Consider the following 16,697-nt stretch of genomic DNA (forward strand, 5'->3'; position numbering starts at 1 on the left):
ATTATAAGATTTTAAAAATTATTTGCAAAACTGTTGACATTTAGATCTATTTGAATCAAATGTAAGTGTTAATTGGTTCTATTAACCTTCATATTTTTTTCTTAGGTTCCGTTTAAGTCCAGCTGCCCGCAATATTCTGGAAAAACACTCACTGGATGCTAGCCAGGGCACAGCCACTGGCCCTCGGGGGATATTCACTAAAGAGTATGTGTTTGCTTTTGTAATAACCAATTCCATTATTTATTATGATCATGTTTTTTTGAAAGAAAATAAAAAGAGCTTATTCAGTCTTAAGATTTAAAAGGAGGTACACTGTTCTTTTGTACTTTTAATTGCTTTTATCATTGTAAATTATATTGTGTGCAAGAGTTGTTTTCTGAATAATTATAGCATTACTGAAGAACAACTCTAATTTGGTAACTAAGCAAGATCCTTAGAAGTGGTAATAAATGCAGAAAATTAGAGTGCGGAACAGTGAAACTTTATACAGTATTAAGTGTATGAAATCGTGCAGTAACATTTACATTTCTAAAACAAGGAAATATATTTTAAAAAATTATTTTCATTATCTGTTTGAATTTTATTCACTTGTACTGTTATAAAGCAATTTCCATATACAGTTTGATCTCTTTTTAGATTTTCTTTTCTATTTCATTGATCCATCTGTTCATGAGTTAGTACCATACTTTTTTAGTACCACATTTTTAATTAGAAATGTTTTACTGTATGCTTTACATCTGATAGCGATAGCCTTGCTCTTTTTTTTTAATTAATCAGTTTTCTTAGTTCATTCTTATTTTATTATTCTTCCAAATGAATTTTAAGCAGTTCATCTAGCTCCATGGGTAGGAGTAAGGGGTATTTTTATGGGATTGTATCACATTTTAAATAAAGTTTGTGAGAACAGACATCTTTATGATGATGGGTCTTTCTATTCTGCAACACTGGTGTGTCTTTGCATTAGTTTAAATTTTTGGGTCTTTCAAAACAGATGGCTCCTTTTCTGTTGAAACTTAGTCTAGTAGGGTAGACAAAGATTAATCAAATAGGCTTATGAACTAATGTAAAATTTCAGTAGTTATGTGCTACATTTCTATTGGCAGTAATAGTAAATGTTTCAAATTGAGTTTATGTTTTAAAGCAATGTACTCATTCCATGTTTGTCTAATATTGATAGAAAATAATAAATAATATTGGCCAGAATTTTTATAAGTCAAGAGAGAGCAATGGTTATTAAATTATAAGTGGCAATGTTGGGCCAGGCAACTTCTTCTTTTTTCCACTGGGTTATTTTACTCTTCATGAAAGCATTGGCTTACTGTTGGGTGTTTATTTTATTGAAAGCAGTATGTAGCTTTAATTCTTAGATATCCTCATTTATCTATATTGTACTCTTACTGATTTGTTAACTGAATGTGAGTATGTGGTTCTATCACACACATACTGTGAAGTTCATGCCACACTGCATGAGTTGGAAATTAGCTGTCCTGAGAGCTGACTGAAAGGCAACATCCCAGACCGTGGGATTTTTAGTTAAAGGACTTAAAAGTTACACTTAGCTGTAAAAAATTAAAATTAAGAACCTTGGTTGCCAGTTAATCCCAGTTTCTTCCCCACACCAATCCCGATTTGTGTCTACTGTTGGTATCTTAATCTTGTTAGTCTCTACCAGTCTGTGCCTTAGTAGCACTCTCTGTAAAAATGGGAGAAAGCAACTATTTTTATAACAAAGTAGACTTGCCTTGCTCATAATTCTGAGGATTAGGAAGAAGAGTCTGTATTTAATTCATTAATCTTTGAGGATTTGGTGAAATGTAAAATAATGATTGTTGCACCTTAGGGGGATCAGTTCTGCAAATTTGTGTAAGATAAACTGGAGCAGAAAAAGATGAGTTAAGGAGATAAATTAATAGGCTCCTAAAGTAATCCAGGTAAGAAATAATGAATACTTGAATGTGGTTAGAAGATCTAAAAGGAAGATTCCTGATATAGACAACATTGTAAGGATAAAGTCCAGAAACCTTCACAGATTAAATGTGGAATGTAGGCCAGAGAAGCAACAAATAAAGGAATGCATTTGGATCTGGTCTAGGTGATGATAGTTTTGTCTCCAGAAATAGAAATAAAGGATTTGGGAGGCATTTGTTTTGGTGGAGTTAGTAATGTTTGAAGCTTACTTTCAGGACTTAGAAGCCATGTAGGTATCAGGATCAGTGAGATGAAGATGTATCTCAGGAGACAGTTTGGGATTAGAGAGGTAGATTTGGTAGATAATAAAGCAATTGTTGTAGGGAAACTATTTAGAGGTTAAAATCCTTGAGTTGGAGGATACCTGGGAAATGTGGGAAAAGTCAAGAATGGTAGGATCTAAGAAAAGACTCTTAAATTTGGTGATGTGGTAACCTTTTGGAGGGCAGTTCAGTAGTGTGACAGCAGTAGAATAAAGAAATAAAGGTTTCTTCCTTCCTTTTCTTTCCATGTGTGCTTAATACATGTATGGTGCACAAATATCTTTTTTTTTAAACCTGAGTTGAAAGTTATGTAATGAAACATTTCTTAAGAACAAAATGGTATTATCTCCTGAATACCATAAGGAAGCAGTATTAAAGAGTTAGGCTTTTAGTATTATTGCCATCTTTTCTACCCTGTTACCCTTTTCTCTTCCCTGCCCTTATTCCTTAACTCTCCATGAGAAAGGCATCAACCTTTGGTCTTCAAAATAAGAACTAGTACAAAAGATTTTATGAGAAAAATGAATCCTGAAAGCATACATTATTGAGGATTTTTGCTTTTCTATACTACTAAAATGCCTGCATTTTAAGTTTATCATTAAGGTGAGCTTTGGAAAAATTGTAACCTAATGTCATCTTCTGATACAGTTGAAAAAGTGCAGGCCTTGGCATAACTGTCCCCAAAATATCTTAGCACACTTTTTTATTTTTTATTTTTTGATTTTTTTTTCTTTAAGAGAGAGATAGGCTCTCACTCCATCACCCAGGTTGGGGTGCCGTGGTGTGTTCATAGCTCACTGCAGCCTTGAACTCCTAGGCTGTAGTCCTATCACCTCAGCCTCTCAAATAGTTGGGACTACAGGTGTGCCACCATGCCTGGCTAAATTTTTAAAAAAATTTTGTAGAGACCGTTTTTCACTAGGTTGCCCAGACTGGTCTCAAGCTCTTGGCCTCAGGTGATCCTTCCACCTCAGCCTCTCAAAGTGCTGGGAATGCGGACGTGAGCCACCGTGCCCAGCCAGCACACATTCTTGACATGGTGAGGACATCCTCCGTACCATGTCCACTAAAAGTGCAAGTAGAAAAATCAGTTCCAGATGCCTCCAGCCCACTGTATTTGTGAAAAAAATCTTAGGTATCAGGGCTACTATTTTAAATTTGCCTTAAAACAAGCATTGGTCAGAATACTTACATTGTACCAAAGCGTGTAGACTTGACTTCGCTTGTACATGTGACTGTTTTAAGAAAGCAATGTCAAGGCCACAATTAGAAGCAGAAGACATTTAGGTTCTTTGCCTGCAGCCCCAATGTCTTTGGTACATCTGTGTCTTAAATCATAGTTGTAGTAATATTTGTGTTAATCACACAGCATCAAAAATTAGGTAAGTATGACAGGCAAGTGGCTAGTGTGTTTTAGTGGCATTTCTTTTCAAAATGAATTCATGTCACACCCAAATGAATTGTTCTCTCAGGGAAACCAGTAGAGAAGGTTCTACCTGAGTTAACCTCCAGAGCATCCTCTGCCTATCTGCAGATTGTTTTTCTCCTAATTTTTATAGCTTTTAATGTCTACCTAACGCTCCGAGTTTAGTCTGATTATTTAATGTGCAGAAATCATTAAAACCATTTTCTGCCTTACAGAAAACTAAATCGTTGGCTGTTACTAAAGAATAATTAAGATTTATACTTCATAGGTATGTAAGTATAAAATCGGTAATAAAAAGGCCAGGTGCAGTGGCTCACACCTGTAATCCCAGCGCTTTGGGAGGCCAAGGGTGGCGAATCACTTGAGTCCAGGAGTTTGAGACCAGTCTGGCCAACATGATAAAACCCCATCTCTACTAAAACTAAAAAGCTTAGCCAGGTGTGGTGGTGCACACCTGTATTCCCAGCTACTAGGGAGGCTGAGGCATGCGAATCTCTTGAACCCGGGAGGCGGTGGTTGCGGTGAGCTGAGATTGTGCCACTGCACTCCAACCTGGGTGACTGAGTGAGACTCTTTAAAAAATAAAAAAATAAAAAATAAAATCAGTAATAAAAGTTTTTGTGAGCCAGTGGCCAGAATGAATTTTCTTCCTGCTTCTTTATGATTAACCTACCCAAGAACCTACAGAGATAAAACTAAACTGCTTTTTAAAAAATAAAGTAACAAGGAATAGTTATGTTAAATATATAATATTTAGCATAACTAAATATTACATATTACTAAATATGCTAATAAGTAATAGTTATGCTAAAAATGTGTCAATTTAGTGTCAGCAACCTTTTTTTTTAAATAGATGTAATCAGGCATTAACCATACAGTTTTTTGCACCTCAGTTAGAGTGTTCCTGCTTGTGTTGGTGTTCTGTTATTGCATAACAAGTTACAATAAACTCACCGGCTTAAAATAATACCTGTTTGTTTTCTAACATTTCAGTAGGTTAGAAGTCCTGGCATAGCATGGCCAGGTTCTGAACTCATGGACTCATAAGGCTGAAATCAAAGTGTTAGCCAAGGCTGGGGACTCATGTGAAACTTGGGGTCCTCTTCCAATCTCATGTGGTTGTTGACAGAATGTATTTCCTTGGGACTGTAGGACTGTGGCCCTTGTTTTCTTTCTAGCTCTCAGCCAAGAACCCCTGACAGCTCCCAGAGGCCATGTGCAGGGCCTTGCCATGTGTGGTCTCCATAGGCAGTTCACAACATGCATGTTTGCTTCTCTCAGGCCAGTAGTTGAATCTCTTTACTTCAAGTCTCTTCTTCCAGGAAGGCCTAGTTTCTTTTAAGAGATTACCTGATGCATTTGCCCTCTCCAGGGTAGTTTGCCTTTTGATTAACTCAAATGCAACTGATTTGAAGTCTCATATATCTATAAAATGCCACCAATTTTGTCACATAATAGGAACTAATCATGGGAGTGACATCCATCATATTCACAGGCCAGATACCGTCAAGAGGGATTATATGGGGCAGGAATATTGGGGCCATCTCAGAATTCTTCCTACCATGTTGCCACAAGTAAAAGGGTCTTCTCAAATATGCTCAACAGGTTCTAGGTTTTAATCTTTCATCAGTTTTTTTGAAAAATAATACCAAAATATTAACTATTTGAGAAATAATTTTTCTTCAGATTTTGTGTCACCCTGAATTTTTTTTAGGTTATATAAAACAATTTTTTTTTTCTTAAATTGGAAAAAATACTTTCCTAAATACTTACTGGATATTAAAATGTTCCAAAAATTATTTTAAGAAAATATATTGCCTAATACCACTGTAACTTAGCATAGTGAGTTGAGGGCTTAGCATATTTAGTAATCTAATTATATCCTCTTATAAGACAAAAATACCTTTGTTTTACAAAGTAATACAAAGGCAAGTCTGTAACTAGTTATTTTTCATTCTAAAATATATCATGGGTTAGATTTGTTATATTAGGTTGTACTGATGGCATATTGAGTAAAATTTAAAATGATTTGATTTCCTGGTCATAAATAAGCTGATTTGCACTATAATAAACAATGAATAAACAATAAGTGAACAATGATGTAGGAAGTATCCTGGTGAAAGCCATATTTACAATAGACTTGACACTTTTTGAATGCCATGTGAATATTATTTCATGAGTATGAAGGATGAGAGTATGGTTTAATTAATTGTTGATCTACCAAATAACATCCACTGTACAGAAAAAAGACTAATTTCCTTTTTAAAAATCAATACTTATGCCCAATTTTAATAAAATTTTAGTTATTGTTTGGTTTTTGAAAATATGCAAATATTAAAACATGACAAATAATGGTCAGCAGACCAGGTAAGAGACAGGATTTAATTTTCTAGCTCAAATAATTGGTTTTTAATTATAACCTTGACATCTGTATATTTGTGTATCTTTTCTGCACATCTCATCTACATTTTCTGAAAGTTCTCTTATATTCCTTATTGCTAATTATGGTTATCTACTTTGCTCTTATTTCCAGGGATGCTCTCAGACTTGTCCAGTTGAAACAGACGGGCAAGATTACCGAGTCCAGACCAACTCCAGCCCCTGCAGCCACTCCCACAGCACCTTCGCCCCTACAGACCACAGCTGGGCCATCTTATCCCCGGCCTATGATCCCACCAGTATCAACTCCTGGACAACCCAATGCAGTGGTAATGTTCTCTAAGTGCATTTTTGTTTCTTTTTTTTTCTGAGACAGAGTCTTGCACTGTCACCCAGGCTGGAGTGTAGTGGCGTGATCTCGGCTTACTGCAGCCTCCGCCTCCCAGGTTCAAGTAATTCTCCTGCCTCAGCTTCCCAAGTAGCTGGGATTATAGGCGCACACCAGACGCCCACCTAATTTTTGTATTTTTAGTAGAGATGGGGTTTCACCATGTTGGCCAGGCTGATCTCAAACTCCTGACTTCAGGTGATCCACCTGCCTTGGCCTGCCAAAGTGCTGGGATTACAGGCGTGAGCCACCACGCCTGGCCTGGATTTTTATTTTTCAGATTTAAATGAGAGAGAAAATAAGAACAATTTCTGTGTGTTTTAAGAATAGATTTGAAACAGATTAGTTTTACTAATCTGTTTCAATAGTAACTCAGTGATAAAGAAAAAACAGTCCAAATGCTTTGTTTTACAGATTTCCTATCAGAAACCAAAATTTGGTTGTACGTTAACTTCCAAATAAACGTTAGAACTATAATTCAATTTAAAGTTACCACAGGTTCCACAACGTCAGTAACATATATATTCCCTACAATCTCGTGTTTTGTGTCTTAAGTGTGATACTAATAATTAGTGGCTGACACTAGCTTCCTTTTGTGGATGTGTTCTACTTTTTAACTAGGGAATTGATCATCTCACTATAAAAAACTATATAGGTAGTCATTCTTTCCTTCTCAGATGCATGCAGCATAACAGCCCCTTTTTGTTTTCAAATTCCTCCATTGTGTCTCTCTGTGCCTTTCCTATTCAGGTTATTTACTTCCTATCAGAAGAAGTGTAGGATAACCAAGTTTATTTAAAATCGAATAGGCACTTAAAAAAATAAAAAGCAAAATAAATAGATAAATCTGTACTCCTAGTGGAGAACTGTATACCATGTGATACTTTAAAAGAGTTGAAAACAGTACAACTTTCATGGGAAACAGATTTTTAAATATCCATTAATGATTAATATACTGCATACTTGAATAACCTACTCTTTAAGGACATGCAGTTGGACAAGACACTATGTATATTGAGTGTATAGTCCACTCTTCGACTATATAACGTATATTGACTATAAAATATGTATAGTTCGATCATATGTCTTTAAAAAGTAGATTATTCAAGGCTGGGTGTGTTACCTTACACCTGTAATGCTAGCACTTTGAGAGTCTGAAGTGGGAGGATTGCCTGCACCCAGGCATTCAAAGACCAGCCTGGGCAACATAGTGAGACCTCATCTCTACAAAAATATTTAAAAATCCGCTGGATGTAGTAGCGTGTGCCTATAGTCCCAACTACTCAGGCAGCAGAGGTTGGGGAACCACTTGAGACTGGGAGGTTGAGGCTGTAGTGAGCTGTGTTCATGCCACCGCACTCCAGCCTGGGTAATAAAGGAAGACCCTATCTCAAAAAAGAAAAAAAAAAAAAGTTATTCAAGTTAGGAAGGTAAACCTTACTTTCGAATTCTTATAGTGTGTAGAGAGTATTTATTCTACTTGACCAAGTACTTTGCTAACATAAAGTGTTTAATTTCTTAATGATATTTGTAAAAATGAAATCAGCCTCACTTTCATTTGCTTTGTATTATCTTGAAGTGATTGTAATGAAATTCCAAAATAGAGTGAAGGGCGAGAAAGGAATTAGATATAATTTAAAGCCTATCATGCTTTTTTGAGCGGTCCAAGGAACAGAATGAAAAAACTACAGAGAAGTTACAGGGATATTTTATTATCTCATTCATACTTTCTATTATGAATCTCTAAGAAATAAGATCCTCATGTTATTTTTAAAAATTACAAATCCAAATAGAAATAATTAAATTGCCTGTTTAGAAGGTCTCTGAGCTTCTAATGTCCCTTGTGATTTCTTTGATCCATGAGTTGTTTATAAGTGTGAATTTAATTTCAAAATATTTGAAGATGCTTCAGTTACCTTTCATGATTTCTAATTTAACTCCACTGTGTTTAGAGAATGCACTTTGAGACACACTTCATTTTTAGAACAATCTTCTCAAATTTATTGAGATTTATTTTATATTTATAATATGACCTGTCTTGGTGGATGTTCCATGTGTGCTTGAAAAGATGGTTCGACTAACAATTTTTTGACTTTACGGTGGTGTAAAAGTGACACACATTCAGTAGAAAGCAGTGCAGTATTTCCTTGCAATGCTGGGCAGCAGCAGCCCACCACAGCTCCCAGTTAGCCATGTGATCATCAGCGCAAACGACCGCTACTTTGCAATGTAGTGTGTAGCCAGATGATTTTGCCCAACTGTAGGCTAATGTAAGTGTTCTGAGCACATTTATGGTAGGCTAGGCTAAGGCTAAGCTGTGATGTTCAGTAGGTTATGTGTATTAAATGCACTTTGACTTATGATACTTTCAACTTACGATGGGTTCATCAGAGTGTCACCCCATCAAAATTCAAAGGGCAACTATATATTAATAGTTTGTTGATTTATTGGCTATTTTATTTCAGGTTTTTTTTGTTTGTTTTTTTTGGGTTTTTTTTTTTCCCCAAGACAGTCTTGCTCTGTCGCCCAGGCTGGAGTGCAGTGGCGCGATCTTGGCTCAGTGCAACCTCTGCCTCCCCAGTTCAAGTGATTCTCCTGCCTCAGCCTCCTGAGTAGCTGGTATTACAGGCATGTGCCACCACACCTAGCTAATTTTTGTATTCTTAGTAGAGATGGGGTTTCACCATGTTGGCCAAGCTGGTCTTGAACTCTTGACCTCGTGATCTGCCCGCCTCAGCCTCCCAAAGTAATCCTGAGATTACAGGCATGAGCCACCGTGCCCAGCCCATTTCAGTTTTATTAAGTGATATTTGTAACAAAAGCTTACAGATGGCGTATGTCTGTGTCTCTCTTCTCACTCCTCCCTCTCTCTCTGTGTATGTATGTACACATACGTATATTGCTCCTTGTGTGTGTTTGGTGTGTGTGTATGTATGTATACACACACAAATACACCTATGGAGGAATTATTATTTGGTAGGTTTCTTTTTTATCATCTTAAACATAGTAACATAAGATATCCCATTCACAATTGAAACATGAATTTTATTACTTTTTTCTGTAGTTACATACTATAAAACCAAAACATCCCAGTTTTTTTATATTCTTCCCTTATACTAAGAATTTTAATAGTGCTTTTCTTATATTAATCTTTAATTAATAAGTTAGGTCATCAAGAATGAATTTCATTTATAAAGTTGCTTGTTTTTTGTTTTTTCTATTCCACTTGTGGTTTAATGGACAGGTTGCTATCTTTTTGTAGGGCACATTCACTGAAATCCCCGCCAGCAATATTCGAAGAGTTATTGCCAAAAGATTAACTGAATCTAAAAGTACTGTACCTCATGCTTATGCTACTGCTGACTGTGACCTTGGAGCTGTTTTAAAAGTTAGGCAAGATCTCGTCAAAGGTTAGTAAAATTGAATTTACTTAATACAAAACACATGCTAACTTAACTGTCATGAAATCCTTTATAAAATTACACAACGTAGCTTTTTAATTTCAATTTCTACTCTGGGTATATTTGTGCTAGAGAAAAAAAAAATTAGTAATGTTTTCCTTGAAAAAGTGAATTGGTTCCACAGTATTAAATAAACCACAGATGCCTTTATGCAGAATAAAGGTTTCTGTTCTACTTTGCTTTTATTTCCTCTTTGTCATATTTGAATAATGTACATTTAGTTAACATTCATTTAGCAGGCAGTTATTGCGTTCAATTCTCTGTTACATACTGAGCTTTAAAAATACAGGTTGAGCATCCCAAAACCAAAAATTCAAAGTGCTCCAACATGTGAAACTTTTTGAGTGCCAACATGAAGCTCAAAGGAAGTCCTCATTGTAGCTTTTCAGATTTGGGGATTTTTGGACTAGAGATGCCCAAACAGTAAATGTAGTATTACAAAATCTGAAAAATTTTGAAATCTCAAACACTTCTGGTTCCAAGTATTTTGGATAAGGGATATTGAAATCTAAATTACTGTGATTTGGTTGGTTAGTTATTTTAAAAACAAAAGTGGTCTTAATGTTTTGGTGTGCTTTAGCATTTACATAGGTCAATTTTTTTGTAAGAACACATGAATGATTTGTGTAGACCAAATGGTTATTTTTTGTTTTGAATATTTTTTGGTATGGTATTTAAACAAAGCAGTCCTTAACATTTCATTAAGTTTAAAATCCAAAACTTTTAAGGATGTTTTAGATTATAAATATCTTAGATATTCTTCTGTATGCAAATTTTGATTTTATATTTCTTGTTCAGAGTGCATTTGCAGGTTATTAAATTTGTAATATTTCTTCCAAAAATCAATTATAAATAAGTTTGCTGAGAGACATACAGATTTTTTAGCATGAACTAATAGTTTTATTTCTTCATTTTTGACCTATATGGCATTCATATTATTTTCTTGTCTTACTACACTGACTAGGACCTCTGGTATAATGAATATAGGTGGTAAAAGCAGATGTTTTGCCTTGTTCTTGATCTTGGGGAAAAGCATTCAGTCTTTTATGTTAGCTGTAGGTTTTTTGTAGAACATTATTTTCAGGTTGAAAGAATGTCCGTTCCTAGCTTGCAGAGAGTTTTAAACATGAATAGATGTTGAATTTTGTCACTTTTGTGCATCTTTTCAGATAACTTTTCCTTTTCTGTCTGTTAATAAAGTGAATTACATTGGTTGATTTTCAAGTGTTGAATCAACTTTGTATTCCTCAAATAAAGCCCACTTAATGATTAACCTTCTCATTGTTTGATTCTGTATTCTAAAATTTTGTTTAGAATCTTTACACCTATGCCCATGAGAAATGCTGACCTGTAGTTTTCTTTTCTGGAGACATTTTTTCGGATTTGTTATCTTATCTAGTGGAATGGGTTGGAAAACATTTCCTGCTCCTTTATTTTCTGGAAGAGTTTGGGTACAATTAGTATTATTTCTTTTTTAATTGTTTAGTAGCATTCACTAGTGAGTTTCTTTTGGGAAGGTTTTAATTATGAATTTTATTTTAAAATGGATGCAGCTTTTGTTTTCTTGAATGAATTCTGGTAGTTTGTGTCTTTCAAGAAATTTGTTTGTCATCTAAGTCACCAGATTTATTGGCATAAAGTTATTCACCACATTACCTTATTATACTGTCATTTTATCTGAAGTAATGTTTCTGTTTTTGATATTAGTAATTTGTATGTTTTACTCTCTAGATCACTCTGGCTAAAGGGTTATCAGTTCTATTGATCTCGATCTCTTCAAAGAACCAGCATTTGGTTTTATTAACTTATCTAGTATTTCTGTGATTTTGATCTCATTGATTTCTGTTCTTTATTTTTTTTTTCTCTTTGCTTTCAGTTTACTTTGCTATTTTATTTCTAGTTTTTTAAGGTGAAAACTTGGATCATTTATTTGAGACCTTTATTTTTTAATATAAGCATATAATACTCTTGAATTATCTTTAAGCACTGCTTTAGCTGTATCCCACAGATGTTGATTTTTTTTTTTTCTTTTGAGACAGGTTCTTGCCCTGTCACCCAGGCTGGAGTGCAGTGGTGCGATCTCGCTTCACTTCAACCACCGCCTCCTGGATTCAAATGATTCTCTCACCTCAGTGCCTTGAGTAGCTAGGATTACAGGCACAAACCACCATGCCTGGCTAATTTTTTGTATTTTTACTAGAGACAGGGTTTCAGCATGTTGGCCAAGCTGGTCTCAAACTCCTGGCCTCAAGTGATCCACCTACCTTGGCCTCCCTTAGTGCTGAAATTACAGGCATGAGACACCACGCCTGGCATTTTTCCTTTTATTCAATTAAAAATGTTTTCTCATTTATTTCTTTTGTGATTTCTTTGATCAATGAGTTATTTATAATTGTGCACTTAATTTCAAATTATTTGAGGACTATTCATTTCTCTTTCTTTTATGATTTCTAGCTTAACTCCATTGTGTTTAGAGAACACACTTTATGTGATTTCAATTTTCTTAAATTTGTTGATATTTATTTTGTATTTATAGTATGGTCTATCTTTGTATGTGTTCTTGAAAAGAATTTTTTTATTTTTGCAAGGGAATGTTCTATAAATGTCAGGCCAAGCTGGTTAATAGTGTTGTTTATGTCTTTTGAGAGCAGTATTGATATTTCTCATTATAATTGTTTATTTGTAGTTTCTCCTTTCAGCTCTGTCAGTTTTTGCTTCATGTATCTTGAAGATCTATTATTAGCCACATACATAGTTAGAAATTTTATGTTTTCTTAAACAGGCCAGTCATGTCATGTCCTTATCTATTCCTTGTGATATTCCTTATCCTCAAGCCTTCTTTATCACATCTGTAGCCACTACAGATTTCTTTGACTTGTGTTTCTATAGTGTATCTTTTTGCATCTTTTTACTTTTTAAATGTAAATATGTTTATTTAAATAGGTTTCTTGAAGGCAGCATGTAGTTGGTTCTTGCTATTTTATCCAATTCTTTAGTCTCTTAAGATGTTTAGACCACTTACATTTAATGGGATAGTTGGATTTAAATCTACCATTTTGTTCTTTCTTTGTGTTCTCTTTGTCCCACCTCTTTTATTCTTCTTTCCTTATCTTTTTGGTTACTTACTTTGTTATCATTCCATTGTATTTCTTCATTTTATCTCCTTTTTTCTCTTCTTATCTGTCTTTGCAGTGGTTTTCTTAGGGTTTACAATGTAATTCTTTAATTTATCACAGCCTGACTTCAAATTGTATTACACCCCACTCCATGTTTAATATAAGAACCTCATAACTATATACTTGCATTTCCTGCCTCTCATATTTTGTACTGCTGTTGTCATGTTTTACTTCTATATGATATAAGCCCCAGAATACATGTTTAATGCTTTTTTTTGCTTTAGCAAATCAACTATTTTGGAGTTTTAAAATGAGGGGAAAAGTGTCTTTTATATTTATCTGTACCTTTTTTCATTTATTTGTGTAGAATTAAAGTGCTGTCTGCTATTATACTTCTTCTACCCGAAGAACTTCCTTTAATGCTTTTTATAGTACAGATTTACTGACAATAACTTTTCTGTTTTGTCTGAAAAGTCTATTTTGTCTTTCACATTTTCCTTTTAAAACAATTTTTTAAGTTGTAGTTGAATATATAACATGAGTCTTCCATTTTTGGTGTACAGTTAGTTCATTGACGTTAAGTACATTTACATTGTTTGCAACCATTACCACCATTCATCTACAGAACGTTTTTCATCCTGCAAAATGGAAACTCTGTATACTCTACATTCCTCTTTCCCACCACTCCTGACAACCACCATTCTTCTTTCTGTTCCTATAAATTTGATGTTTCTAAGTACATCGTATTAGTGGGATCATATGGTATTGTCCTTTTGTGACTGGCTTATTCCACTTGGAATAATTATGTCTTCAGGGTTCATGCATGTTGCAAAATGTATCAAAATTTCCTTTTTAAGGCTGAACAATATTCCATTTTATGTATATACCCTACTTTGTTAATTCATGTGTTAATGGATAAATACATTAGGTTGTTTTTACCTTTTGACTATTGTGAATAATACTGCTACAAACATGGCTGTACAAATATCTCTTTGTGTCTCTGTTTTCAAATATTTTAGGTATATCCCCAGAAGTGGAATTACTGGATCATATGATAATTCTATTTTTAATTTTTTAAGGAACTACCATACTGTTTTCCTTAGTGACTGTGCCATTTTGCATTCCCACTAATGGCACACCAATGGGTCAGGCGTGATGGCTCATCCCTGTAATCCTAGCACTTTGGGAGGCTGAGGCGGGAGGATCACTTGAGGACAGGGGTTCAAGACCCACCTGGGAAACAGAACAAGACCCTATCTCTACAAAGAAATTGAAAAACTAGTCAGGGAGATGGCATATGCCTGTAGTCCCAGCTACTTGGGAGGCTGAGGTGGGAGGATTGCTTGAGCCCAGGAGTTGGAAGTTACAGTGAGCTATAATTGCGCCACTTCACTCTAGCCTGGCTGACAGAGCAAGACCTGTCTCAGAAACAAAAATGAAGTGCACAAAGGTTGACATTTCTCCACATTTTTGCCAATACTTGTTATTTTCTGTTTTTTTTTTTATAGTAGTCACCCTAATGGATATATCTTCATCATTTTAAGAAGTATTTTGCTGGATATAGATTTTGAGTTAATAGGGTTTTTTGTTTCAGTTCTTTAAATAAAGATACTATTTCATTATTTTCTGTCTTAGAATGCCTGCTGCCATTCTTAATATTTGTTCCCTTGTATATGATGTTTTCCCCCTATCTGGTTGCTTTCAAGATTTTCTCCGTTACCAATTTGGCTATTGTATGCCTAGATTTTTTTTTTTTTTTTTTTTTTATTATACTTTAAGTCTTTAGTACATGTGCATAACGTGGTCAGGTTTGTTACATATGTATACTAATGCCATGTTGGTGTGCTGCACCCATCACTCCGTCAGGCACCAGTCAATTCCATCATTTAATCAGATAACCCAATGCAATCCCTCCCTCTCCCTCCATAATAGGCCGCCAGCGTTGATGTTCCCCTTCCCACCAAGTGATTCTCATTTTGTTCAGTTCCCACCATAATGGATGAGAACATGCGGTGTTTTGGGTTTCTCTTCCCTTGTGATAGTTTTCTAAGAATGATGGTTTTCCACCGCAATCCATGTCCCCTACAAGGACGCAAAATCTCATCCTTTTTTAGGCTCATAAGTATTCCCATGGTGTATATGTGCACATTTTCTTAATCAGTATTGTATTTATTCTGTTTGGGTTTCTCTCAGCTTCTTAGATGTATGGTTTGTTGTCTTCCTTTAATTGTGAAAATTTTCCAGTTATTTTTAATGATATCTTCTGTTTCATGTGGTTTCTCTTTGGGGCTCCAATTTTAAATGTTAGACTTTTTGAATTGTCCAAAGCTCTTAAATGCTGTATTCTTTTTGTTCATTCTTTTTTCTCTTTATGTTTCATATTGGATAAATTTTGTTTACCTAGCTTCAAGTTCACTGATTTATTTTCCTAGTTGTGTCTGCAAAGCTTAGCAAAATATATATATTTTTTATCTTGGTTAGCATGGATTTTCCCCTCTGGATTTCCAACTGAATGTTTTTTTTAGTTTCCATTTCTCTGCTGCTAGTCCCCATCTGTTTGTGCCATACTCTGCCCTCTTCACTCCTGTACTCTGACAGTGGGTATTTACTTCCTGTGTTTGTCTCTCCTCTGAGTGGATTATCACTCTTTGGCATTCAGTTCACCTGTTTGCTTTGTAACCTCAGCTCCCTAATGGGCTCAAGAAAAGTTATGATTTTGTAATTTATCCTGCTTTTTCTTTCACCCTGTCAGGATGGGAGCAGCTTTCTTTTGTAACTTTCTACATCCAAGGTGAAAGCAGGACGTTTTTCAGTTTATATACAGATCTTCAGGATTTCATATAAAGACAACTTGAGAGCTTTTAAAAGTTCAAGGAACTAAATGGAAAGCTATATTAGAGAAGGTGATAAATCTCTAAAAAATGAACCCTGGAAACACTCCTGTAGTTCTCAGATCATACTTGCTTAGTGATGATATAGAGGTTAATGTGGAAATCACTTTCCTGTTTTCTTACTCTAATAAGGCAGAAAATAGCAATATTTCAGAGGAGATGTGGATTAGTTTATTGTCTTTGCATGGTCTGGTTTTGGTACACCCTTGTAATTAGGAATTTTCTTAAAAATCTTTACACCCCACATTGTCTTCACTCCTCTTTCTCATATAAAGTTACAATATATAACATTCTATATGCATGCTTCACACTTTGCTTTTCTGTCTTGACAATGTGTAAATGAGAATGTTTGATATTACCTTACAAACTATTTTCTACTCAGTAAATGTAACAACATCTCCTTTCAATATGTTTGGAAAATCTCCATTATAAAGAGTTAAAAATAAAGAATTCAAAGAGAAACCTATTTTACACATGTTAAATTTGAGATGCATGTTAGGGATGCAAGTAGAAATTTTTTGTGAGAAGTTGGATATACAAGTCTGAAGCTTCAGTATCTCAGAATTAGAGGTAGAATTTGGAAGAGTCATCATTATATAGATGGTATCAAAACCTTGGAATTGGAACTGGAACTTCCAGGCTGGGGAGATGCCAACATTGAGAGGAAAGGAATAAAAATGAGTGAGTGGGCAGAAAGTGGAAGAAAACCAGGAGAGTGTAGTGACATAGGTAGGGGCCAGTAAAAGAATATGTTTCATTTAACTCAAGAATGTTCCTAAATGTGGGAGTATGCTGAATGCAGAAT

The 16,697-nt window shown here is 34.9% G+C and overlaps 1 protein-coding gene across 3 annotated transcripts in view; it reads left to right on the forward strand.

Moving 5' to 3' along the window:
* PDHX (pyruvate dehydrogenase complex component X) overlaps positions 1–16,697 on the forward strand; it is a 101,035-nt gene that overhangs the window by 42,790 nt on the left and 41,548 nt on the right. For all 3 annotated transcript variants that reach the window (XM_017849715.1, XM_017849714.1, XM_017849713.1), the window contains exons 5-7: positions 106–204; positions 6,191–6,365; positions 9,687–9,834. In XM_017849715.1, the coding sequence (XP_017705204.1) occupies positions 106–204; positions 6,191–6,365; positions 9,687–9,834 (422 nt within the window). The remainder of the gene's footprint in view (positions 1–105; positions 205–6,190; positions 6,366–9,686; positions 9,835–16,697) is intronic.

This window comes from Rhinopithecus bieti, unplaced genomic scaffold, assembly GCF_001698545.2.
Source record: "Rhinopithecus bieti isolate Rb0 unplaced genomic scaffold, ASM169854v2 scaffold_32083, whole genome shotgun sequence".
NCBI classification, from domain to species: Eukaryota; Metazoa; Chordata; class Mammalia; order Primates; family Cercopithecidae; genus Rhinopithecus; species Rhinopithecus bieti.